We start from the raw sequence: 24,549 nt of genomic DNA, 5'->3' as shown, positions 1-24,549 counted from the left end.
TTATGTGTTAATGTCAATTTTGATGCTAAATAATGAGCTCTTTTTAGCTGGGGTGAGTGCTACTCAGATGAGAATATTTTCTGGTGCATTTTTCCCATGCTCATGCTTAGCTTTTACAAAGGGCAAAACCTTTGGATTACACAGCTTCCCCCCTCCATGGCTAATATGGCAGTCTGCTCTTTCTGTAGAAATAAAGTTGAGGCTGATTAACGGAGTACCAGGTACTTTGTTGACCAGTCTTTACATGTTCCTAGGACGAGCTTTTTCCGAGCAGTGTCGTTGCTGAAAACGTGCGTATTTCAGTGGCTTTCTTGGAGTGGCAATTTGGATTGAAAGCTTGGGACAGTTTGGATCAGCCTCTGCTGTTCCAGGTGTAGGTGTCTAACAAATTGGAAGACACAGGCTCCTCTGTGATAGCCAAGAGGAAATGCCGTGCTTCGGGGAGGGGAAATTACAGCTCTGTCATAAAAATAGGGGTTGGTTCAGAATACTAGAGATCGAACTGCCAGGTTTAGTAAGAAGAGAACACACAAAGAGGATTATTCTTCCTACTTGATCGTCTTGGACGTACCCCAGCAAAGATGACTTTTCCCACAGCAAAGGAGTGTCTTGTTTCTTAGTGCCTTTCTGATTAATGTTTTTAATAGCCCCTGTTGCTACTAGTGCCTAAGTATTGCTGTCACAGGGAAGGTCCTGAACACTGCCCATAGTTTAATGAACCAAAGCTACAACTTAAAAAGTAAGCAGGAGAGAAACTATTGTTGGAAGAAATCACTGCCTGGGGCCTGGCCTGAGCTGAGCAGAGCTGCTCGGTCTGCTCGAGCCCCAGCTGTAGGCTTTCTGTTCCTACTTTTGATACAGACTTTTAAAAGCAAGGAAACTTAAATACTTTCTTTGTGTATTTATTCTGTTCGCTGGGGGATCTGGATGGGTTTCTTTCACATTTAAGATTTGATTGCCACTGTGATGGAGTCCGAAACGCAGCCCCACTTCTGCTGGGTGCTGGGTTTGAGACGTGCTCGGTCAGAGCTGCAGAAGCAGCACTTCATGGCCACAGTTTGCTCGTTAGAGCACAGTAATTAGTACAGCGAGCTGGGTGAATCTGGAATGTACATGCATCCAGCCATTTGTGAATTCTTTTAACTGTTATAGCCAGCAATCAGTGGTTTGGGGTTTTTTGGTGTTTTGTTTTTTTTTCCCCCCAATGCTTTCAGAAGTCCCTCCACCTAAACAAAATAATTTTCCTGCACAACAAATGTATGCAAAACCATGGGAAATCTGGGCTCTTGTTTTCAAATGGTTGAAGTAAGAATCTCTTTTTGCTAATGCATTCTAACTCATTACCAGTCAAAGTTCTCATCCTTAAATTTGAAGCTAGGCTTATTTTCCCTTGAAGTAAGGGGAGAAAGGGTGAGAAGAGGGTCTGTCTAATACTGTAGAGTTGTGCCTTAACTCAGAACCAAAGATTTTTCCTCCAGAAACTTAACGACTCGAGTCCAGAATCAGCATACGTGTATTTTGATCTGCTGTTACAGCACTCATGTCTTAAATTATGTAAAAAAGTAGGAAAAGTGCATCTGTCCTGACAAACGCTACTACTTTTGCTTATGAGTAGATGATGACTCTGGAGAACTAAGCTGCTTCGAGCGTTATGGTGAGTACGTTTTTAGAAAAGACAAGCGTAGCCCGTGGTTAAGACCTACTTCAGCTACTACTGGACACGTAACGGCCGATCCCATTGCCAGCATAATCATTGCACTGCCAGTTTTTAGCTTGCTCTGAGTTGTTGGGAATTAAATGCATTTTAAATCAATTTATGCTCCATAGTGATCCATTTGGAAGGAAGAGGAGTTACTTAAGGGATGTGCTGTTGTGTCCATTGGAAGCGCTGCCCTTTGGTACAGAACAAGCATCGTTCAGTCCATTAATAGAGCTAAAGACTTCTGCGCTCAGGGGCTTTTGAGAGAGATCAAATGAATTTGCTAAAGATGGAAAGACTCTGGCTACTTTAATCTCATTTGAGCAATTTAAATTAAGAGGGCAGTTTTACGTGCTTACTCCAAGGTCCTTCCATCTCATGGGTAGTAGCAGGCTCCTGCAGAAGGAGGTTCACAGCAGAAGTTGATGCCCGCATTCAGCGTTGTTCAGAGGCGGCTGCCTTGTTTATCCTCCTAATTCGGGCACATTCGGGTAAATGCTTGAAGTTGGATTGCATCGATAATCCTTGACCATAGGCTATAAAAGGTCTATTTTTTTTCCCTGAGTACATCCACAGGGGGTTAAAATGGTCTTGAAAGGATGTAGTTTTGAGGATACTTCGTTCAAGTGCTCCCATTTAACAGCAGAGTTTTATTTTTGCCTGGATGTATGAGACATACAGATAGAGATATATATATAAAGGGTGCAACAAAGGCTTGCATATTTTTCATTTTAGGTTAGGAAGATGGATGATCGCTTTCTAATTATCTAAGCAGTGCACTAGTGTCCTTATGTATTATTACTTGTATCTAACTCTGGGGTAAATATGGTTTTCTTAACAAAAGGTGTACTTGAAACCCCTTATGGCTAAGAGGTTGGTATGTATAAAATAGCTGGACAGAGATGTTTTTCAAAAGGCAGCTTGGTCCTCTGAAGTTGCCTGTGCATTATTAGTAAATAGTACAGAAAATATTGTAGATATACTTTGTGCAGTTTTAAAGAAATCCTGCCCTATACTGAGTGGTTCTGAAACATTGCCTATTAAGAAAATTTTTAAAGGCTTTTTAATATCCAACCTGCCCTGTAAACTATGTCAGTATTAATCTGAACAATGCTGAGAAGTAACTAAACTTGTAGAATATACACAACTTGTTCTCTGCTAAAAAACAACCAAACAAAAAAGCACCCATGCCCTTGAATGCAGAGTTTGTGTTCACATCATCCTCCTATGCTCCTGGTTCTTGCCGTCTCGCATTATACACAAGGAATGCACAAAAGAGGAAATTCTCTGCATTTACTGTCAAAATAAGGTAATTGTGCTAACTAATGATGTAATTATTATCATTAAACTATTGTTACTTATTAAATTATGTAGCAAAACAGTATAGAAAGTAAGTCCTTAGTATGATTACAGAAAAATAATTAGCAGGTTTGTTTTTTTTTTTTTTAATTCTTGGGTATGATTTGTTTCCCTTCCTTTGTAAATACTGGAAAACAAACAGGAGCTTTCTTCAACCTGTGTGATGCGTGATGCTCGTTCTCTCCCTAAAATCGTTTACCTTGGAGATTGCAGTTGAAAACAAGTTTTAACTGTGAAAACTCAGCTCATGGCATGTTTTAGCCTTTCTTCCAAGAACTGCATCATTAAATGTCCATGGAAACTAGAGGCAAGAGGATGGATGTCACCCTGCCAGTGTAAAGTAGCAGCCTACAGAAGGGATGTGGCACATTATGGCGCAGGAGAGGAACTGCATACACCATGAGACATGGGGTGGGATGCATGGATGGGTGATGGGGAATGATCTAACTTTGCTTTCACTCAGAAGAAGGTAGACTTTATCCTGTTTTCATGGTCTCGGATGATCCTAATGTGGAGCTTCCCTCTCTGGACTGCTCTTGTTTCTGGGTTTTGGCTTTGTTTTCCTCCTGTGTTTTGTAATATCCAGCACCTTCATCTGGAGAACAGAGCTGTCAGTCAATTGCTCTAACCTGCTCCTGGGTCCCCACGGCTCCTGTACGTAACTGCTTTTATTTTATCACTTGATGCGATCACTTAAGCATATTCCAGTGTCTGCTTTAGATTCTGTGGCTCTTTTACACACTGTTTTAAGGCAGATTCCTATCCTTCACATGGGGTGAAAATCAAATGTAGGGTTGGCCCCACCAGAGTTTTTCGCAGGAGTTAATTTTCAAAGTAAGTTTCAAGTTAAATTCCAAATTCATTTTCAGTTGGTCTTTACCATATGTTCTAACCTCTGGTGGGGGCTTGGGGAGGAGACTTCCTCAGCACTCCAAGACAACTGCTGATAGCTCCATATCACCCTGTCTGAGAAGCCAAAGTGTTGCACCTTTAAGCTATTGATGCTGTTTGGCCTTTACACCCATTCATAGACCTTCCAGCTTCTGAGCTTTCTCCAGTCTTGGCTGTTGGAGTTTCTGGGAGAATGATAGTCCAGAAAACCAAGTAAGAATTTAGTTTCAACATTGCTTATTTAAAAATCCAACTTGCATCATCATTTTTCCTTAGCTGTTTTTTTCCCCGCTTGTTTTAGATGACATGCTGTTGAATGCAAGGCTGGAGTTTGCTTAGGCTGTGAGCATGTGTATTTCCATGAATAAATTTTCAAGCTTATTAATTGGATTGTGGATCCAGAAAGTATTGACTATAGAAGAGAAGTAAATGAATGTTTTTGGCTTTCACTGGGGCATTAAGCCACACCAGTCTGTCAGACTTCTGCCCTGCGGAAGTTCAGTGTGCACAGTCAAATGTATGAAAACTAACATGGACCTAGTTCTTTTGGTACCCCACTGTTTGGGAGCACCTGGAGGCTCAGTGATGTGATTGTTTCTATGGTCATACTGATTTGTTAATGTTGTGACAAAGTGCTTTTTACTGATGGGAAACAAGGGACAGCAGGGGAGGAGGATGAGTCCTGCTAGTTAAGATATTGTAACATGTAGAAACCTTCTCTGTGGATGAAGAGCCTTTTGTGCTAAGGGCAGCTGAAATATAGAGGGGTTTTTGTTAGGTTGGTGGTTTGGGTTTTTTTTTTTTTTTGGTTTTTAATCAACCTGCCACAGAAATGAAGTCTCACCCTTGCAAGGCCTTGGGTTTTTTGGTGGGGTTTTTTTGGTGTTTCGTTTTTTTTTTTTTTAATCCTATGGCTGTAGCCTTGCCAGGAAGGACAGATACACCAAAAAGATGGGCTTTGCAGTAGGTGGAAAACAAGGTCAACATTCTGGGAAGGTCTTGAGTGATGCTGTGGTGTTGCTGTGTGACCCTAAAGGATAAACATCAACAAGTGGGATACTTGATTTTTCTTCTCCTAAATCACTGGTGTGCTGGTGCTGGGTATTGCAGGACTGACTTGACAGCTATAAAGAAGATGTTAAGAACTGGGTGAGAGATTACTTTGCAGAAAGAAGCCTGACATCTAAGGAGCATCAAGAACGCGTTATCCCACTGTTACACATCTGTCTGCAGCTGCAGGTGCTTAGCACGGCTGTGTGCGTGCAGGTCTGCCTTGTTCAGCTCCCGCTGGCAGACGCACTTCTTGGAAATTACCGGCACATGGTCCCTGGGAAAATGAGTGATAGGTTTTAGTTAGACACTAAGATAAAACACTTCTTAAATGGGAACCAAGTTGAAAGCATCTAAAAATTGATACAGAAGTAATTTGTAATGAGTGTGAAATGGTAATTTTATCATGAAAACTACCTTGTAAAATAGAGCTTAGTAAAGCAGCAAGTATCGAAGTATCGTTCTGCAAAATACAATTTCTTAGATTAAATCTTTAAATGTTTGCTTATGTGTCTTTCACCTGTTCCTTAAACCAAGCAATTGCCTTTCAGTTTTCCAGATGGCACCTGTGGAACATAATACAGAACTGTAAAATTAAATCATTAAGATAATGTATGTTTGGTATGTGTGGCAGGTAAGATTCCTATTTTCAGCTTATACTGATCTCTTAATTAACTGATGAGCTTAAGTAGCTGAGATACAGTGATAGTGCATTTAGTTAATTGGCTAATGTGCAACTTTATCCCTGCCAATAACTGTGACACTGGAATAAATTCAAGACATGGTGTTAGATCCTGTAACTAAGCTAATTTAATCATTGGTCATTGTAAAAACAGTTACAACTTAGAGGCTTTTTTTGTTCACTCCCTTCTGGCATTTGTGACTGCTGTGCATGGGAGAAGTGACAGAGCAAGCAATGCTGTGTTCACCTGAGTATTCATTAGGAACATTAAATTGGCCATCTGTCTTGTGCATTATACCTTATATTACACAGACCGTGTTAAATTTAAAATGTTGGTGGAAGGGTTTAATGCAACATAGCCCAGCACAAATTAACGCTGCGGTGAGATGGGATCTGAAATCGTGCTGACTTCTGCAGCTCCTCCTCAGCAATTGTACTTTAGGGGAACCCTGTGGATTTCTAGAATCTCTGTTGGTTTTAAAATTTTCCTAGCTAACACTGAGCCGTAGTGCTGACCTAAAAAGGTTTCAATTATGTTGAAACTAGTTCTGAGTCTCCATGGCACTGGCAGAACTTGTTTGTGTCGGGGCACTGGAGTGGGACCCCCCGGGTGTGAGCAGCCGCCCGTGGGCAGGATCCGCTCTGGACCAGGCTTCCCCTCCCAGCTCTACCCTTGCTGTCCTTCCTCCTGACCCAATGAAGGGGAGAACAGCTGCAGAAGCCTGGGTTTGCTTCTTGTAATAAAGTAAATTCATGCATGGCATCATCCAGAAAGCCTTCAGAAGTTGCAGCATCATGTGTACACACCCCACACGTGGGACTGCTGAGGAGGGTTTGCCAGCTGGCTTTCAGCACGCTTTCAGCTAATCAGGGTGGAGCTGGCTCATTGTTTGAAGAAAACTATCAGCTTAATATTTTTTATAACTCTGGCAGGATGAAAGATAAGGCTGCCTTTAATTGTTTGGTTTTTTTTTTTTTCTTAAATGAAAATTGTGCTGGTGTTGGAAGTCCTTGGGATGCGTTTAACACAGGCCAGACGTACAGCAGATGTCCATGTCTGTCACTTACCAAACTCGGAGAATTTGTGGTGACCTTGTGTGGTCGGTCTGCGGCTGCGTGACAGAGGCTCGCAGTGGTCGCATCGCTCCCATGGCTTAGGGCAGCAGAAAGTCAAAGCGTCAGTTTAAACGCCACTGAGACCCCGATTTGTGCCTTGCTCGAGTGCACAGAACTCGGCTGTTGGCGTGCGGAGAATCACTTGCAGCACTTCCGATTGGAAGTTTTTTGGCAGGAGGGATGTCAGCCTCCGGTAAACGTCTTTAAATCTTTCCTTAGCAGTTCATATAGATGCTTGTTATGCAGTGGTCAGAGGGAGAACATTATCGAGGAGGAACAGGGCTTCTGAGCCAGGACAATGTTCATTTGCAGCTGGGAATGCTAGATCTTTCCTTGTATTAAATCCACGCTAGCAGATGAGACTGGTCTGTGCTGCTGGCGTGGGCAGCAACCAGGTACCCACGTCACGGCAATACACTGGCATGGACTTGACCGGTCGGAGGAACTCACTGCTTTATGGTTTTGTTTGATGTGTCTCAAGTTTCCCTGTTAACTGAGCCAAGGGGAAGATATAGAATGGTTTCAGTACTTTAAAAGTGAAGTTGCCAAGTTGCATTCTTCCTCATGATGGGAGACAGAAAGCACTGAGTTTTTTTTTCCTTAGGTAAGCGCTCTCCATCTTCCCACTGCGTTCCCACAACTGTTTCGAGCTCTGCTGTGCTGCGTACCGCGCTTTGTTTTGTATGTGAGAGGCTGCATTGATGCCAAGCTCTCAGCTGCAACAGAGTTTTAACTTAAGCTATGCTTTGCAGAAGTCAAAAGAAGCATGTACTTTATGCAGCCAATCTCAAACAGAGTATTTTTCATGTTGCTGACAGCTTCCTTAATAGGAAGTTCTTGTCATAGGTTCCCAAAAAGATAGTCTAGTTGTGCATTGTCGATGGTACAGATTAAAGGTCTTGGGGCTTGCACACTATAATTTGGAAACAGGTAGATCTTTATCCTGTTCCGCATCCAGCTGAAAGCATGCATCTGCCAGAGATAGAAGCAGTTTAAATTCGAGTGTAAACAGTGCTGACAGGTAATTGCGTTGATAATGTCTGTCCCTTGAAGCTGTTCCGTCACAGCGCTACCAGAACTTCACCGCGAGGCTGAAGCTAACGCTGAACAGCCAATGTAGCTACTGCCGTTCTTCCTGCCAGCTGCGGAAGCAGAATTGGTGGCTCTGAGGTTCCTCTGATGGGGTGCAATCAAGACAGATGTGCATCATCTGGCCTTCACCCTGCCTGACAGTGTTCCTGCTTCATCCATGGTCACCCCTTGACCCAGGCACTAAGGATTTGAGGTGGTGACTCTGCAAAGGTGTTCGCTCCCTTAGGCGTTTTTATCTGTGGAAGAAGAGGTGTTGCATCGTAAGTCTAATTGAGACGATCAAGAAATGCTCTGCTTGCGCTTCCACCGGGAAGCTGGGTGGGAAGGCAGGGCTCAGGAGTAACCACAAAAATTTTGTAAACTAATAATAAAGCCATAGAATTAACGCTAGGAAATCGTGCTGAGCTTTTGGTGGGAGAGCAGTGCAAAAAATTTCCTTTGAAAAATATTGTTTGAAATGTTGAGGCAAGTAACAGTAGAGAACTTCACAGTAGCTTTGTTTGCATTATTGTTCCATCCAACACCACTTATCCGGAGCATTTGTAACTGTCGGCGTTCAGCGTCCTGCTCTTGCAGCTCTGGGATCAGAGGAATTGTCCTCGTAAAACCTGCATGAACAGACGGGAGGCTGAAGTTCACTTCTTGCCAGCTGGCTCTTGGCTGTGAATTGCACCTCATGATAGACAAAATACACTGTTTTAAATTTCTGTGACGGACAACCTATGTTATTGCAGCGTGTCCGGCGTGAAGCACGCTTCAGGGCTGTTGGTGATCTGGATAGAGCCTGCATGTGTTGGGGTGAGGTGGGATGTTTGGATCTGGTGTACCATCAGGGAGCAGACCTCAAAACTTCGAAGCTTTTATTTCTTGCTGCAATACTGCTGGTTTCTTTGAAATGTGAGGGGTGATGAGCTGCTTGGAAATATCAGGCTCTCTTGATTTCTTCTGCAGTCCTGTTGAAAATGATGGGAGAAATGGAAAATACGGTGTCATAGCTGGTAATTAGAGTCAATTTTTCTCTTTGTCCAGCACATTCATACACCCTTATCCTCTCATGTGTTTTATATCTCATGCTGTGAAGCCTCTGGATTGACTCAGTGAAGATTTAGTGCCTTGTGTATGGGGAGAGGCAGGGAAGCATTGTGCATGTATGACTTGTCCAAAACTGGCTGTAATTACCAGTGTAACTTGCATTTTATTCACTGCAGTTTCTTCTGTGCAATTAACTCCTTTTGGAAGAAGCTGTTAGGTAAGAGTTGGGGAGAGACCTGGAGAAATGGGGAAGGCGTATTCCCTGCTCCTCCTTTGAGCAATGCTTTGTGACATCCGTATGCCGGCACAGGTGAGCAGCCATATGGGGGACACAGCCCTGTTTGCCTGTGAGCGTAGGGCTGGCACAGGTGATTGATGGCACCCCTTTCCCCAGAGGGACCACGTGCATCATTTGGCACCAGCACGTGTTGTGTTGGGCAGGCTGCTCAAGTAGGAGTGCAAGCCTGGCTTTGAGCGATGGTGATCAGTCTGCTGTCCCCCACGGGGTCTTCCCCTTCTTGATAGCGTTTTTTCTTTTTTTCTTCCCTCCTTCACGCCCTTCCAGGCAGGAGAAAGGGGAAATAGCCCCAGGGGTTAGTTGGTGGGTTTCCTTCTTGTGCGCAGCTTTGTCTTTGCTAGGTTTGCTGCTCTAAAAAGCTTCACGCCACAAGTTTACTTCTTGTCTGGCTCAAAATTGACTGTTTTGCCTACACCTTCATAACATGGGTTTGAGTCTGTAGCCTGATGTTTTATTACACACCTGTTTAAATATATAAGTTGATTTTCTATCAGGAAATGTAGTTTTTCTTGTAGCATTCATCTTACCCCCCACAATCTCCCTTCATGAAAAAGACTAAAATTGAATTTGGTTCAAAGCATTCTGTCTGTCTATCTACACCTGGCATTTGGAAAGCTCATGGCTTTCTCAGCCCCACAGGGTCCCCAGAAATGTTACCCTGCTCTGAATACTCTCAGGACTGTGCTAATAGATATTTTCTTTAGTTTTCATATGAAATCTTGGTGCTCCTTCATTTCCTTGTTAGGAAAATTAATTGTTCAGTGAAATATTTCACTTGTAAGTCTTTTACTACTGTCCGGGGACACTTCCTTTCCAAAATACTGTTCTTGCCTTGCAGAAATGTAACCTTAAGAAATAAAAATGCTGAAAACTAGCGATAAACAGGTAAGATTCTGCCATTTTCCCGTTGTTGTGTAAGCCTGTGCTACTTAATGTAATTTAAATTGTGTAAGCCTACGCTACTTAATGTAATTCAAATTGCCTGCTGCTTAGATGCAATACATTTCCCCCTGCCCCCTCCTTGATTTCGCTGTTTTTCTGCACCTCTCCTTTGAACTGACTCTTCCTCCAAGTGCTATTGTAATTCAGCTACTGGAAGGATTACACTAGAGAACGATGCAAAGAAAATTATTAGGATGAACCGTATCTAGATATTGTTACCAAATTACAAGATACCTTATGAGGAAATTGGAGCAAAATAGATTTAAAATGAGACTCATTTGATAAAGTATAGTATTACTCACTATTGTGGGGAGGGAAACCCTTGGGACTATTACTAAAAGAAACTTTATGGGTAATAAACTGTTACTTTGCATTTCGTTTGTCTTAGAAAAATAGTTTGTTAGCAACTGATCCTCAACAGGGAAGCAATTTTGTAAATAAAATATTTTTGATCATTAGTTCAATTTGTATAATATTTAGTTAGCTTCTCTCGACTGTCTTCAAATAATTACCCATTGCTCTTTCTGAAATTGCGTATCCCTCGGAGGATATCACTTCCCCCATTGAAGCTGTGCATGTCTACAGTTTGAGGAAACCAAACAGTACCGGCATGCTGTATTCTCCTCGCTGGCCTCAGCCTCCTCAAGTCGTGGTCTGTGTTCTTTCCTTGACGGCTTATCATTTCTGTCCTACTCCCATGGAGCCTGACAGTCATCAAATCCCATCTTTTCCACTGAGAACAGTTTCTGAATATCTGTCTCATCTTTCCCATTCAGATAGACTGCTTTGGTGATTTTTGTATCCTTCCTTCAGCACTTCTGTTGGGCGCTCCTGCTCCTTTACTCAAAAGTTCATTCAAAATCTTTTTCATCTCTCAACACATAAGCAGTTGTCTTCATCTTTAGATATTTTCCTAAACAAAGCGAAAAACCCAATGAAAATATTACCAGATCTTGCCAGATTCTCTCGATACTAGTGTCATTTCAACATTTTGATACTGTCTTCTAACACTTGCCTGTATCTGCTCTTAACTCGTGCTCCACAGGTTGAGGGTCCATCCATGCCAGCCTTCCCCAGTTCTTGTTTCTTATTATGTATCTGTCTTCATACACGTCTGCAGAGATCTGAAAGCACAGAAAGGCCCTGGTCTTGCAACTTCAGCACACAGCTCTGGTGGATCCATGGACATCAACAGCTTTGGGCCTCCAGTCTTAAAATGGAGCATGTCCAGTCCAGATGTCTCCTTCTGGGAACTGCACTGTCAGACTCTCCATGCCCTGGGTGGGTTGTGTGTGCACAGAGACTTTTCCAACACATGTTTTGGCCAAATTGGGACGTTTTTTCCCCACATCTTACAAGAGCAGCAGAAGACTAATGCTACAAACAACATATGCTTCTGTTTCAAAGGAAAAGGAAGAAATTCACTGTGGAGCACTTGCATGAATTTAACATGCCAAATTTTAATCCTAACATTATTTTAAGAAATGGATGAAAGAGACTTGAAGTGGGGTGGGAGGGAAAAGTTCACCTAAGGCTGACTGACAGCAAAGGGGACATTTACCTCCAGCAACTGAGCTAAAACTTAAGCATTTGGGGAACTCTGGGCTGTAACGGGGGACCAAATCCTGTGGCCTCTCTTACAGGGTTACCTGTGTGGTCAATAACTGGGAAGGAGGAAAATCTAATTCACGATTGAAGCAGAGGTCCACCTCTCCTTCTCCAGAGGCTATGAGCTGTCTGATATCTCATTCAGCTGTTGCATTTGTGTTATTTGATTTGACAGTAAGCCCTTTGCAGCAGAAATATTATCCAATTTGATTATCGAGTGCTACAGTTCATGGGAGTATAAACTAGGAATTATGAATGCTTTGGCTGGATATTGGCTTTTAGTATGAGACTCTTCCGTTACCAGCTGCTCCTACTCATCTGGTCCGCTTTAGAGGAGGCAGCAATACTGTGATCCATAGTGATAGCAACATAACAAACACAACAGCTGCTAAAAAAAAAAAAGTTCTACATAGGCATTTTTTGACATTCTGTTAAGAAGCTGATTTAAATATCTGGATTTATTGGCATAAGCTTGTTTAAAAGAAGTGTACATAACCTTACTGATGCCATTGCTTTGACAGGAAGCTGCAGGGAAGGGAAACAAACCTTTGTAATTCAGCTTATAAAATAGTCTGCAAGGAGTGGAGAAATAGTCTTTGCTTCTGAAAAGTAAGACTCTAGTTTGCCAAGAGCTACGGTTAGTGGGTCTGACAGTCGTAGCTGAGATCTGGGATCCCAGGGTACTCCTCTAACTGTGATGGGAAAACACATTATATGCTGCTAAATCCTACTGATAGGACAGAACCAGCCAACTGCTCGTCTGCCGCTGGTTTTAGGTCACTTTGAGGTATTAAACAGTTTAATAAGAGACACTTGACTGGGGAGGGGGCTTGAGCAGTGCTTGGATTTTGCATGTGTAGGGACACCTGAATGGCATGGATGCTGAGTTCGGACGAGACAGCCTCTCTCCTCGCCTGCTTCTCCAGCCTGCTGCACATCATTGCGATCCCCTCTCCTGGCCCGGCCTCATACTGTATCCCAACTGCCTAACTAGATAGGTTTGGGTTTCTCCTATGCATGCTGAGCCCTAGGAAGTTCATTATGCAGCTGGTAATTATCAGGACTTTTTACCTTCTTAGCTATTGCTTCTGCTGTCATTAACCTGAATGGACCTTAGCAAGTCCTACAAATGGTGTTTGGAGTTTGTGCTCTGCGTACCATGCAAGTAGTAGGTGCAGTTCAGGCTGGAGGGGAACAGAAACAGCGCAGGAGGCATCTTTAAGGCAACTCTTTGGCTAGAACAGGTCCGATATCCAGGAGGATACAGAGCCTCTGTAATCTCTTTGCAGTAACCCTTCTGAGCAGCGCAGGGAAATCCTTGGTAAGGCCACAGTGACCTGTGTGGTTGCTCCTCACTGAGAAAGGCTGCTTTTAAGCAAAGTCCTGTAGGTTGTCAGCAACTTCTTACACCTCTTTGAGATGCACAGCACCACCTGAATATCTGTGAGCTGCTAGAGCAGGAACAGCCTAAATTATTTGGAAGTGTCGCTAATGTGCTGATCTTTTCCTTGTTGGAAAGTAGACTGTTAGTGGTCTTCATATTTCCCTCTAAATAAATCTTTTGCCAAAAATATCAACCATTGGCATCTATTGAGATGGGCAACTTTCAGTATTGCTTCAGAGAGAACATGCCTTTTTGGCACTTACAAAACTATTCATATTTTCAAGCAGCATATTAATAATTTCTTACTTATGTTGAAGTGATGTAAGATGAAAAATTAATGTGGATGTTACTTTCTCTTCCAGATCTTGCAAGCTGCTTGTGCCTCTGATGTGCGTGGTCTTAAATGAAGTCAATGTTTTCTTTTGAGCTCTAGTTTACTTCTGAAGTGAGGAATACAAAACTGACACTGTAAATACCTGACAAAGTGTTTCAGACTGCTGATGTTTGTTTTGTTGCTTATTTGACTAGTCTTTATCAGCCTTATTACAGAAGAGAAAGTCCTTTGATGTGGTCCAAAACTTTGATTGTAGAGATTAACATAGTGATGTTTCTCTTTAATGACTAAATGATTAACATAGTGATGTTTCTCTTTAATGACTAAATCATGAGGTGGAAAGCGAAAGATTTGGGCCCGTTTACACATTAGGTTTTTTACATGTCTTAAGTTTCTTGTGTTCCTTCTGCTCCATCTATCCACACAGCTAGAGAGAGATTAATATTCCTTCAGGTGCAGCATAAAAGCTTTTAGGAGATTCTTGAAGCACTTCTAATAAGTGGTAAACATGCTAAAGACCTTTTTAAATACTGGCTTCTGAAGCCAGGTTGTGTTTAAAGGGTTAGTACTGGAATGGATGGCTTGTTAGAGTGAATCTGGCTTTAGAGGCATTTGTAGAGTCACTTTCTTCTACCATCCTTCTTTCCAACTTGAAAAAAAGAATTTATCACTGGGTTTATCATCACTGCTGTCTGTGTAGGAAGGATCGTATCTCCAGGGAGAAGTTATCTGAGACTGTTAGGATCGCTGTCTCTTTAGTCTCTCTCCTGCTATTCTTGTCTAGAGAAGAGCAATATATTCAGATGCTGTCTTGGGCAAAGGGGGAAGCCAGGGAGAGAAATTGCCAGTTGCCATTTCTGCAGTGGTGCTGGATAACAGGCAGGCAGGGCTGCGTGCAGGAACCGCTGCCGTGCTCGGGGACTGCGGGCAGTGCCTTTAACCCGCTTTCATAATTAATGTTTGGGGAGAAGGAGAGGGCCCTGTGGGATAAATTAGCACTCATTGAATGTACATGCAAACAGATGTTAGCCGGAGTAGAATGGAAGAAAAGATGCCCACTGACCCAAATTTCTTACAGTGTCCTGTTCAGTCTGTCTGTCTGAAATTTTCATGCTCTGACTGCTAAGCCTTAATAAGGAAACAATTCCTCATTTAAGTGTTTTGCCACATGTTTTTACAATTTCATAATATACTGTTTAATGCATTGCAGTCCATCTTGTCTGGGCTGCCTCCTTCACCATTGTTCTAGGCTGGACCATCATCGGCTCCCAGCTTGCATGTGCTCAGCTGAGACTTGGACTAGGGACGGCTGGGCTTTGCCAGGAAACTTGGTGTTTTGTAAACACTTGGGTTTGCTGTTCTGAAATCTGTTAAATGGTCAGCACTTCTTTGAAAAGCAAATGGAAGCAATCTCATGGAAGCATCCCATGGCAACAAAAAGCAATAAATGTTTGTGGTCACTTGAAAGGATTCAGAAGTTTATTATTGTTAGTTTCTGCATGAGATACAGAACAACAGCTGGAGACACTGCATGTGTGCCATGCCATTGTCGTTTGCTACTTTTAATTATGATTTGAGTTTGTTTCCATGCAAATACATCCTCTACTATGTTTTTTTAATCTGAAGAATCTCATGCCTTGACATAGTGGGCAATGTCACCTTACCATCAGAAGTTCTTTTAAATATCCTTTTTTCAATGACTTAAGTCTCAGCTTCTTAAGTGTGAATGTCATTCTGAGTTATGAATTTAAGTAGGTAGTTCTTTGGTCATATAAAGTCGGATTGTATAAGGGCATGAGGTGTAACCTTGTGTATATGTTTTCGTCTCCTTAAAGCCTGTGTGAAGTTGTCGTGCCTTCTGCAACACCAGGCACCGATGGTCAGTCCCAAGACCCAATGCTCAGTATAAAGTGCTGTTCTGAAAGCAGCTGAGTGCATCTATGGCAGAAAAAAAATCAAGGAAGGAAAGGGGTATTTGAATTAAATACTGTTTTTGCGAAGTGTTACAGCTTTACCTGAAATGAGTATTTCTGATATATTGACACTTAGTCTTCTCAGTCATGTTCCTCAACCCCACAAACATTCTTCACAGAATCACAGAACCATAAATATGGTTTGTAGTTAACTGTAGAGGTACAGCATAAGCGTAGATTAAGAACTAGGAAGAATGTTTAGACATTACACTATTCTTCCATTGAAAACTGAATGCTGGAGTAAGATTGAGGAGATATATAAGGGGGTTTTGTCAGCTATTGTCAAGTTTCTGCCAGAAAAATAAGAGGGTCTGGAGAAAGGAAATGTTTCTTATTATCTCTAAAGATAGACATGGGATACAGGCTGCTAAACATAAACACTTGTTTGTCCTCGTGCTCTCCCATCCTTGCAGATTGGCCAGGAGCACGTGATAAGCAGCAGCTTTGCTCTGCAGGCTTTGGTATCGCAGCAGCGGTGGTGTCTCATTCTCGTAAGAGATATTTTGGCCTTGGTAACGTGGACATGGGGTGGCAGACTGCATCTCTTCGTGCTTCCCTGGCCTGATGGCAGCTGGGGTTCCTCTGCTCTCTTGGGACAGCAAGGGCTCTTCATGGAGAGCATAGGAGAGGATGTCGCTCCAGCATCATATGTGGTGGGATCCTTAATTGGCTTCAGTCCTATGTAGCTTACCTGTCTTTCAGGAGCATTCAGTACTCATCACCCAGTTTCTGTGACCTGTCCCATGGAGGGGCTGCTTATTTTCAGCTGCAATATTTAAGTGTATTATAAACACACTTAAATTTAGTTTAATTGTTGAAGGACACTTCACTTCTTGTGAAGACATTCAAACTATGTATTCAAGGTTTTGCGGCATTGAGCCCTGGTGAGAACTGTTTTCGTGGTTTGCCGCTGATCACTTCCCTGTACTGTCTTCACAGGCTCCCGTTGCAGCGACCTTCTCCCCGTTGCATCAAGCTTCTCCAGCTTCTTGCTGCTGGGAGGGAGCTGAAGGAAATGGAGTTTTAACTCTTGCAGGGAGAAATTATTCTCAATGTGCACTGAAGTTTGCTCCCTTCTTTTTTCCTTTTCCTTTCAACAGAAGTGGAAATAACCCCTCACACAAATGGAAGAGAAGGGGTTAGCATGGTCTTAGCAGTGCTGTGAAGTGAGCAGGTAGTTTTAATCCACCACTGTTTTACCTACATGGTTATCTTAACTGGCTATTACACAAAAAGAGCTGTAGTTAAAAATGAAACAAATGCTTTTGTGTTTATTGTGAATGAGGTAACCACTTTTTAAAGCTTAATGGATTCCTGCATTATTCTTTAGGGATTTCTGTCTGACAATTCTAGCCTTTGTGCATCTTATTTGCCTTTCTGTGTACACTTAGCTCTGAATTAAAACTGTTCAAAAGGAGAGGGTGGAAAAAAAATCTTTAGCCTCTTAAAACTCTTGTATTAACAGAGTATCATGGTTGTTGAGGAGAGAGCGTTGCTAGCAGCGTAGAGCAGAGATCTAGATGCAGTGTGGTCTCACTGCACCCCGGTGTTGGGATAACGGGTGCCTCACTGTGCTGCTGCTGCAGCCTTCGGAAGGTGTCTGTGTTGGGTACGAGTCTCCCAGCCAGGCACACATGGCACAGGCAGAGGGAGCTTGGGGAGAAGTTGTGGGGTGCTCAGGGGTGCAGGTGACATCAGCAAGCAGGAGGTAGCCGCTCAGTTTTTCTAAGAGGTAAAACCAACTTGGAGCCCAGGGGAAGGGAGGTGATGGCTCAGAGGAGATGGAAGAAAAAGGATCAAGATTGCCTGAAAGTAAACTTTAGCTCCATAGATCATAAACAGAATAACTAAAGGGCGCTTCATTAATTTTGTGCTATTACCTTTTTTTAATTTCCCTTCCTCTTTCTCCTCCACAGTTGCTCTCGGTCGTAATCAGCCCTTGAAAAAAGAGAAACCGAAATGGAAAAGTGATTACCCCATGACAGACGGACAGTTGCGCAGTAAGCGAGACGAGTTTTGGGACACAGCACCAGCTTTTGAAGGTCGCAAGGAGATTTGGGATGCTCTCAAGGCTGCTGCACATGCTTTCGAGAGCAATGATCACGAACTGGCACAAGCAATCATTGATGGTGCAAACATAACACTACCACATGGTAGGTTCATCTAAGATGGACGTGGCCTAAGTTAACAGTGGGTTAAGGCAAATGTGTTTTTTTTTTTAACCTGAAAATCAATTGAGACATATATGCAATAGTTTTAAATACTGGTATTTCAGTATGCACAATGGCTTCCTATTTGGTGTTTCAAAGCAAAATTACATTAAGGTGTAGAGGGACTAAGAAAAGCTACCTTTCTATCATTACCTAAATTTGATGTATGATAGGTACATGATGTAATACACAATTTAAGAGTCTGATCTCTGTAGGGAACACTTGTGACTTTCTGTAATCTCTTGAAACACCTGCATGCTCGAAGGTACAGTTTTCTTCATTTTTTTCCAGCCTCCCTTTGTAAGAGAGTAGATTTTTTTTTTTTTTCCCTGATCTTATGGGTTTCTTTGGCACTTAAATTGTTTTGGGTTTTTTTCTTTAAATGTCTTTTCTGAAGAGTATGAAAAACTTTCCCAAAAACTTGGTGCTGGCAATCTGCTGTAAGATCTTGTACAAGATAAACTTATTTCAGGTGCTTTCCCTTTCACTCTGGTGTTCTGAATTCTGATTTTTTTCAAGCTCTGTTCTGCCTCACTCCACCCTCTGAAATGAATCACTCCCCTTTATTCCAAATAGAAATACAGTTCAAGTTCTGCATTTAAAAAAAAAAAAAGAATGGAAATGTAGCTTCAGTAACCTGAAAGAATCAGGATGAATTAAAAAAAAAAAAACAAACGACCCCCACAAAAAAAAATACCCACAACCCCACCAGCAACCCATAACAAAACACACTGAACTGAAGCAGGCACGTGTTCTGGTTAGGCTTTGCTTGGTGTCCTCTCTTCCAGAAGGGGCATGAAGAGGCTTGCACCAAATAATGAACTTGTTTGAACACGTGGAGCTGAATGCTGTATAAAAGACATTATATATGTGCTGATTAGGGTCTCCTGGGAAGAGAAAAAGGATGATGTGGAAGGTCGTGTAGCTTGCTTTCCAGGGTAACTAGTCTTCATGAGATTGACTATCCATATTACCTTTTCTTTTTCTTTTTCTTTTATTGGTGGTGTTTAGGACCTCGGTTTCCTTAAGAAGTCACAGTTGATCATGTATTTAGTTTGGAAGGGGTGGATTTGGGGATCTGTCTGTCTTTTCCCATACTAAAGTGTGAAACATTCCTAGTTGTTGGGGTTCAGAATGTTCCTTTCCCCACTCCTGTTCAGCAGTCAGGATCTCTGCTGCGGCGCTGAGAGGTGGAAACTTCCAGGGCTGCAACATGACCTGGCTTTTCCATAATTCATGGGCTATCTTTTGTGGTCCTCCAGATCATTGTTTGTTTTCAAGGAGGTCTGTGTTTTGCTGGTTTGACTGATTGTGAGTTTTTGTCAAGGGCGGTTACGCCTTCCAAAATGGTTTCTGTAGTAGCTGTAGTTTTAAAGAGAAATTTGTCAATTATTTTCAGAACCTGCCAATGACAAGATCTCAGGTCTCCTCTTTGACAGACCTGTTGGAGGCCTATAGCCATTCTAGGCCAAATCCGTTGGAGAGAGAAAAATAATTTTGCTGCTATAAGCTAGTGTGGTTTTCAAAAGATAGAGAAAGGAGTCAGGTTGTCTATTGTGGAACTGGTATCAGAAAACCTCTCTCTTCCTGTGCCTGTCATACCATGTTTCTTTCCTTGTACTAGTTCATAAAACTGGTCAGAATTGGGAAATCCTGAATTACCTACCAGGCTTCTTGATTTTATATATCAATAATATACTTTAAATAGCATATTTATTCCGTGTCCAGAAGACAATAGAATATTCTCCTTCTAAATCAATAGTGTTGCTGGATTTTTGTCCTTCCAAAACATCTACATTGCTGTAAATACCCCAGAAGCAGCTGAGTGTTTAGGCAGCTTGTGAGATGGGCAGAATTCTATAAGTGAGAGGGGTCTGGCAAAATTGATAACAGAAGTTACTGATAATTTTAAGTCCCCATTCAGATAAATGGAAATAGTTAATATCTCAGAGATTGAGTATTTGCAGACCTAAGGTAGTCACTGCATTGTTTTGCTTAGTTGCTAAACTAAAAATAGTAGAGGTTAGGAAAGCTCCATGTTATATATGGGGCAGGTTTAACAAAATATAGATTACCTTTCACTATGGTCTCTTACTGCTTATGAGTTGCTCTCCCGATCAGACTTTATCTTAGCGTGAAGGATTGTCTCTTAGTGTGTGAAAGCTCACTCTGCAATGAGGGTCTGAGTCTGCTTGTGACCATCCACAGAAGGCTGTAGAAATATAACTCTTTTAGTAAACAAAAATTTGAATCCCAAGCATGCTTTTGCAGTTAAAGGGATATTACTTGTATAATGTGGTTATGGCATTTGACGAGACCCCGGTAATAAGTTATTTTGACAGCATTAGATTATGTATTCAGTTTAAATTTTGCACAAGTGTACATATGAACAGCACTTCCAGGGGAAATGTTAAATTTATGACATCAAGTCATGCAGAGGAGCTGTTTGACATGTTAGGTCTCTGCTTCCTCTCCTTAGAGTGGCATAACAACTTGTAATTGCGGAGGAGGATTTTATTCAAGTGGGAAAGTTTAAGTCTGCCTGGAAGAATGTGTCTTTGGGTTCTGAGATGGAGTCGCTTGCGCTCCTCGCTTATGAGAAGAGAGGAGAGGTGATGTGTAGTTTTGACACTCCCAAATTTTGAAAATAGCATTTCTTAGTTTCTTGTATAACTGCTCATTAAGCTTATTCAGAGTTTAAGGCTTTAAGTCTCAGCAGTTTCTGGTTGCAAGCAAAAATCTGAAACGGGCAGATAACTCGCATTTCTTCTCTTTGGGCAGTCTGAGGAATGTAGGATGGATGCCATGCCCTGGAAATGAGCCCTTTTAATGTCATTGAATGTAATACTTAAGGGGGAAGAAGTATGTGAACTCTTAAATTCGGCTTTTCAGCAGACCATTTGCTTGGGGTCCTGCCTACTACTGGCAGACTGTAGTCTGCTTTCTAAGGCCCACGTGCAGAATATTCAGAATATTTCAGAAATAAGTCAGGAATCAAACTTGTATCAGAGGCTCTGCTGCCCGAGCCAGGCCTGGCCTGAGGACGGATTCCAAATACAGAGAATATTTTGAATATTTATGCAGGATCTCAAGTTTAGTAGTGATTTTTGTACCCACAAGATTGCATTACTTGCTTTTTATCCAACTTCCCGCGGGTGACACTTGTCTTGTGCATCAGCTGCTTGCATAGTTCTCTGTGCAATGTGACCTTTCCACTACAGAGAAAGCTACTTCTTTTAGAAATTCAAGTATTTCTTAGTCATCAAGCATCATTAGTGCCATGTATGAATAGATTATGAATGAAAGCCTTCCATTTATGGACTCAGTAATGCCTGTTATCAGCAAACTGAGCTTATCTCCAGGCAGGTAGAACAAACAAACTGTCCTTGTTCCGAGTGACACCAAACACCTCCATGTTTTTGTTTGCAAAAACTCACGTTGTGCAAAGTTTAAAAAGAAGGGAAAACAGCTATTAAGAAATTGGGCTGTTGTAAATGCATTAACTGTCCAGTCCGGTGCTTACCTGGTTTATACCACTGTCTAGATTTACTTGTGTGTGTGTGTAGCTGCTGAGCAGAGCTCTGCCAGGTACCTGCAGCCCCCTGCCCTGTGTGGGGTGGTCTGTCCTCCCACCCTGCCGTGGCCTCTGCACGGGGACCTGGAGCGTGGCAGGGGACCTGTGTCACCTCTCAAATTCATCTTTTGGACCATTTTTATTGTCTGTGGCTGTTTACCTGGCCAGGCAGCAAATACACATCCAGATCATGCTGTCTTCTGTGACTAAGTTAGGAGGAGACTCAAAGCACTTGCAGAACCTCCTGAAATAACACCTAAATGCCTACATGCAATTTTGTCTTCTGGTCCACCAGAAACCCTGGTGGAAATTGCTAGGGAGTGCCAAAGTGCCTCCTTGGAGTTTAGGCTTTGTTTCTTCAAATGGGAGGAAAAGGGAAGATTTGCTGCTCAGGGTGTGCATGAAAACACTCTTATTTCCCCAGAGAAAGCAAGCAGTTAGGAAGATGACATGTAGAAATCAAGTCATTTTTTTTTTTTCACGCCTAAGTAAATAATTTGACAATGTAGCTCTGGCTTTTTTGTATGTGAAAATTTGTATTTGTGATGGGAGGGTGGTCAGACAAGGATGGGACATTCTTCCTTTGATTTCTTAGCTTACCAAAGAATCTTAATTCCTAAGGAAAAATGCATTACCAACATCAACTAAGATAAATTTCTTTAACTTTATTGAAAAAATGAAAATTTTCTACCTATTTTTTTTTCCCCTCTCCCGAAGGAATAGGTCGTCTGCAAAATGATGCAATACTATGAGACTACGGCATTTCCTCGCACAACTGAGGCTTAAAATAAACCCAAACCAAACCCATATATCTCCATTTTAACTGTCCCTGTGTGGTAAGCGTGTTGTGTATGCATTCAAACCATGTATTACTTACAAAATTAAACCTTGCAGGAAGTGGAGGAGTGGGAAGAGGGGGCTGGGGAGTGAGTGAGGACTGACAGAGGTTTGCAGATACAAATTCAGGCCTAGCTGATGCTGCAAAAGTAAAGTTGCCTTTTTTTATTCCAGAAACCTATAGGAAAGGGATGAAAAAACCCCATCTCTTCTTAACACAGCTTTCAGCCAGATATCTCACTTGTGTAACCTGTGTGAAGAAAACTCTAACCAATATAATTTTTCTAATGGATGCCTTTTGCTGTCTTACGCAGTTAAAAATAGCACATAAGAAGTATTAAATAAATAAATAAGCTTGTGGGATGGGCTTAGCACTTCTCATCTATCTTGGGTGCCTCTGTGGGATGCATTTAAAAATAGAAATAACGTTATCGCCAATTTATATAGTTTTTTTCCTGATGTCTTACAGCAGCACATCCTCAATATTTTATTAATGAGTCCATTTAAATTTAATGAAGAACTCTTTTACATACTTCTCAGCTATCAAAAAGAAAATGTTGAAGCATATAGTATTTTATTAGGGCCTGCACCAAATCTTAGTATTGAGCTGAACTTGTCCTGAAAGTAGTTAATATTAATTGGAATCTGTCTGGGGTTAAGTGGAGTTTTTAAATTTCAGGATGGACACTTAATCCACATAGTTACCAGTATATTGGATTTGCCTCCTTTAATACTATTTGAACGATAAAAAGGCCTGTCTGTTAAGACCAGTGGCTTTGTGCTCAGGAGCAGTCAACTTCTCTGTGCCTTAAAATACAGCTCCTGTAGCTTGCAGCATGCTTTTTCCACGAGCAGTCTTGCAGCACTGGCTCTTTGTGTGCAAGCAGAACTGTCACATTCGCTGTGTGTAACACTTGAGATCGTGAATAGGGGGGACGTGAGTATTTAACTTAAATGCTGGGGAAAAGTAGGTGAAATTACTGAAATGTTCTTGCCATGAATAGAGCATTTTCTTCCCCTTTGGGTGAAATATTCAACAGAAACCATAAAAAAACCCAAAGCCCACAGCAGTGGTATAGAGGAAAGCGTGCTTCATCTGCGCTGTTTACCCCACCCCAGTGCAAACACAAATTCCTAATTCTAGCAAAACTCTTTTTTTCCATATTGAGCTGTAACTGTGCATCATCCTGGGAGATTTGCTGCCTTTGGGCCTGATGGTTCCCTGCACTAAAGAGCAGCTTTTAATGGCTGTGCCTGCAGTCCTGAGTCCCCCTGCGTGCTGCCTCCCCTGCGTGCGCTGGGGTTTCGGGGACGGTTGCTGTCTGAAAGGACACGTTACATCACTTCATGTACCCGACGTCCTTTAGTGCCCAGCTGCATCTCGGTGCAGCACTGTGGTTCGAGAGACCATCAGGATGCACGTACTCCTTACTGAGCAGGTTGGGGTCATTTTTTTTAGTACTTAGCCAGTACTGTGTGAGCACTTATTAGTTGTACTCGATAAAGGGACTTACCCTCTGCTGTTTTGAAAACTCCATTTTTGTTTGTAAATGAAGGATTTCGTGCTGTTGCTCAAGACCTGGGGAGTACAAGGGGAAGGAGAGACAGGACAATAGCTAAAGCTGATCCACCGGTGTGATTTGGGGTAAATGGGAGGGCAGCCCATAGCACGGGTACGTTTGGCAAGACGTCAGTGCTGCTTTTAGCATTGATTGCATTCATTGTGCAAGAAGTCCTGAGGAGGTTTTTATATGGCTTAGGTAAATCACTGGGAGCATTGGAAGACCTCTGCTCCCTGCTGCAGCTGGTATTTCACCTTCTCTCATTGGTCTCGAAGTAAATCAGAAGAATTATTGAAGCTTTTTTGGAAACAAAACCTGTTTCTGTGCTTGGAAGTGTTGGACGAGCACACAGGTTATTGATGGTGAGCCTCCGTGTGCTTTATTGCTGCCTAACGCTGATGGACTGTTCATGTGTTAACTTTTATTAGGATGGTGTTTTATTAACTTTGTTCAGTGGATGGTATTACCTTGTTTCCATCCTTACTGAGGTTACTCTGATGTTTGGGGAAATTTCAGGCTGACAGGTTTTGCCTTGCTCTTACTTCTTTTCTGCAGTAGTTTTATGAAAAGTTTACAGAGCAAGATCATGGTGGTGCAAGAAATACAGGATTTGCCTAAAGCAGTTGTCCGCAGTGCTTGAGACTGGATGGACAACGCAGTCTGTACTGATAGTAGAGGCAAAGTATAAGCAAAATACCATTTTCTTCCTTGCAGGGCTGAGGAACACAGTAACGATGGGAAAGCTGAGCAGTGTATGCCATCAGTGTAAGTTAGTAGTCCCATCCAGGCTCATCTTTGCTTATAAGGAGAGAGGAGGGTGTACAGACCCTCCTTTGCACAACAAAACCGCCTGAGGTTGCACAGGACTTGGAGTGAGGGAAGGGATGAGTGATCACGGTAGCTTAT

General features: G+C 42.2%; 1 protein-coding gene across 2 annotated transcripts in view; it reads left to right on the top strand.

Annotated features, from left to right (window-relative positions):
* The window catches only part of UBTD2 (ubiquitin domain containing 2), a 55,219-nt gene that overhangs the window by 12,830 nt on the left and 17,840 nt on the right, over positions 1-24,549 (top strand). The window contains exons 2-3 of one of the 2 annotated variants that reach the window (XM_068409451.1): positions 10,058-10,104; positions 17,377-17,613. In XM_068409451.1, the coding sequence (XP_068265552.1) occupies positions 17,439-17,613 (175 nt within the window). In that variant the 5' untranslated portion in view covers positions 10,058-10,104; positions 17,377-17,438. The remainder of the gene's footprint in view (positions 1-10,057; positions 10,105-17,376; positions 17,614-24,549) is intronic. The other variant, XM_068409450.1, reaches the window with a different exon arrangement.

The sequence above is a fragment of the Nyctibius grandis genome, chromosome 10 (assembly GCF_013368605.1).
Source record: "Nyctibius grandis isolate bNycGra1 chromosome 10, bNycGra1.pri, whole genome shotgun sequence".
NCBI classification, from domain to species: domain Eukaryota; kingdom Metazoa; phylum Chordata; class Aves; order Nyctibiiformes; family Nyctibiidae; genus Nyctibius; species Nyctibius grandis.
Note: the sequence above shows the minus strand (reverse complement) of the source record. Positions and strands in the feature narration are given on the sequence as shown.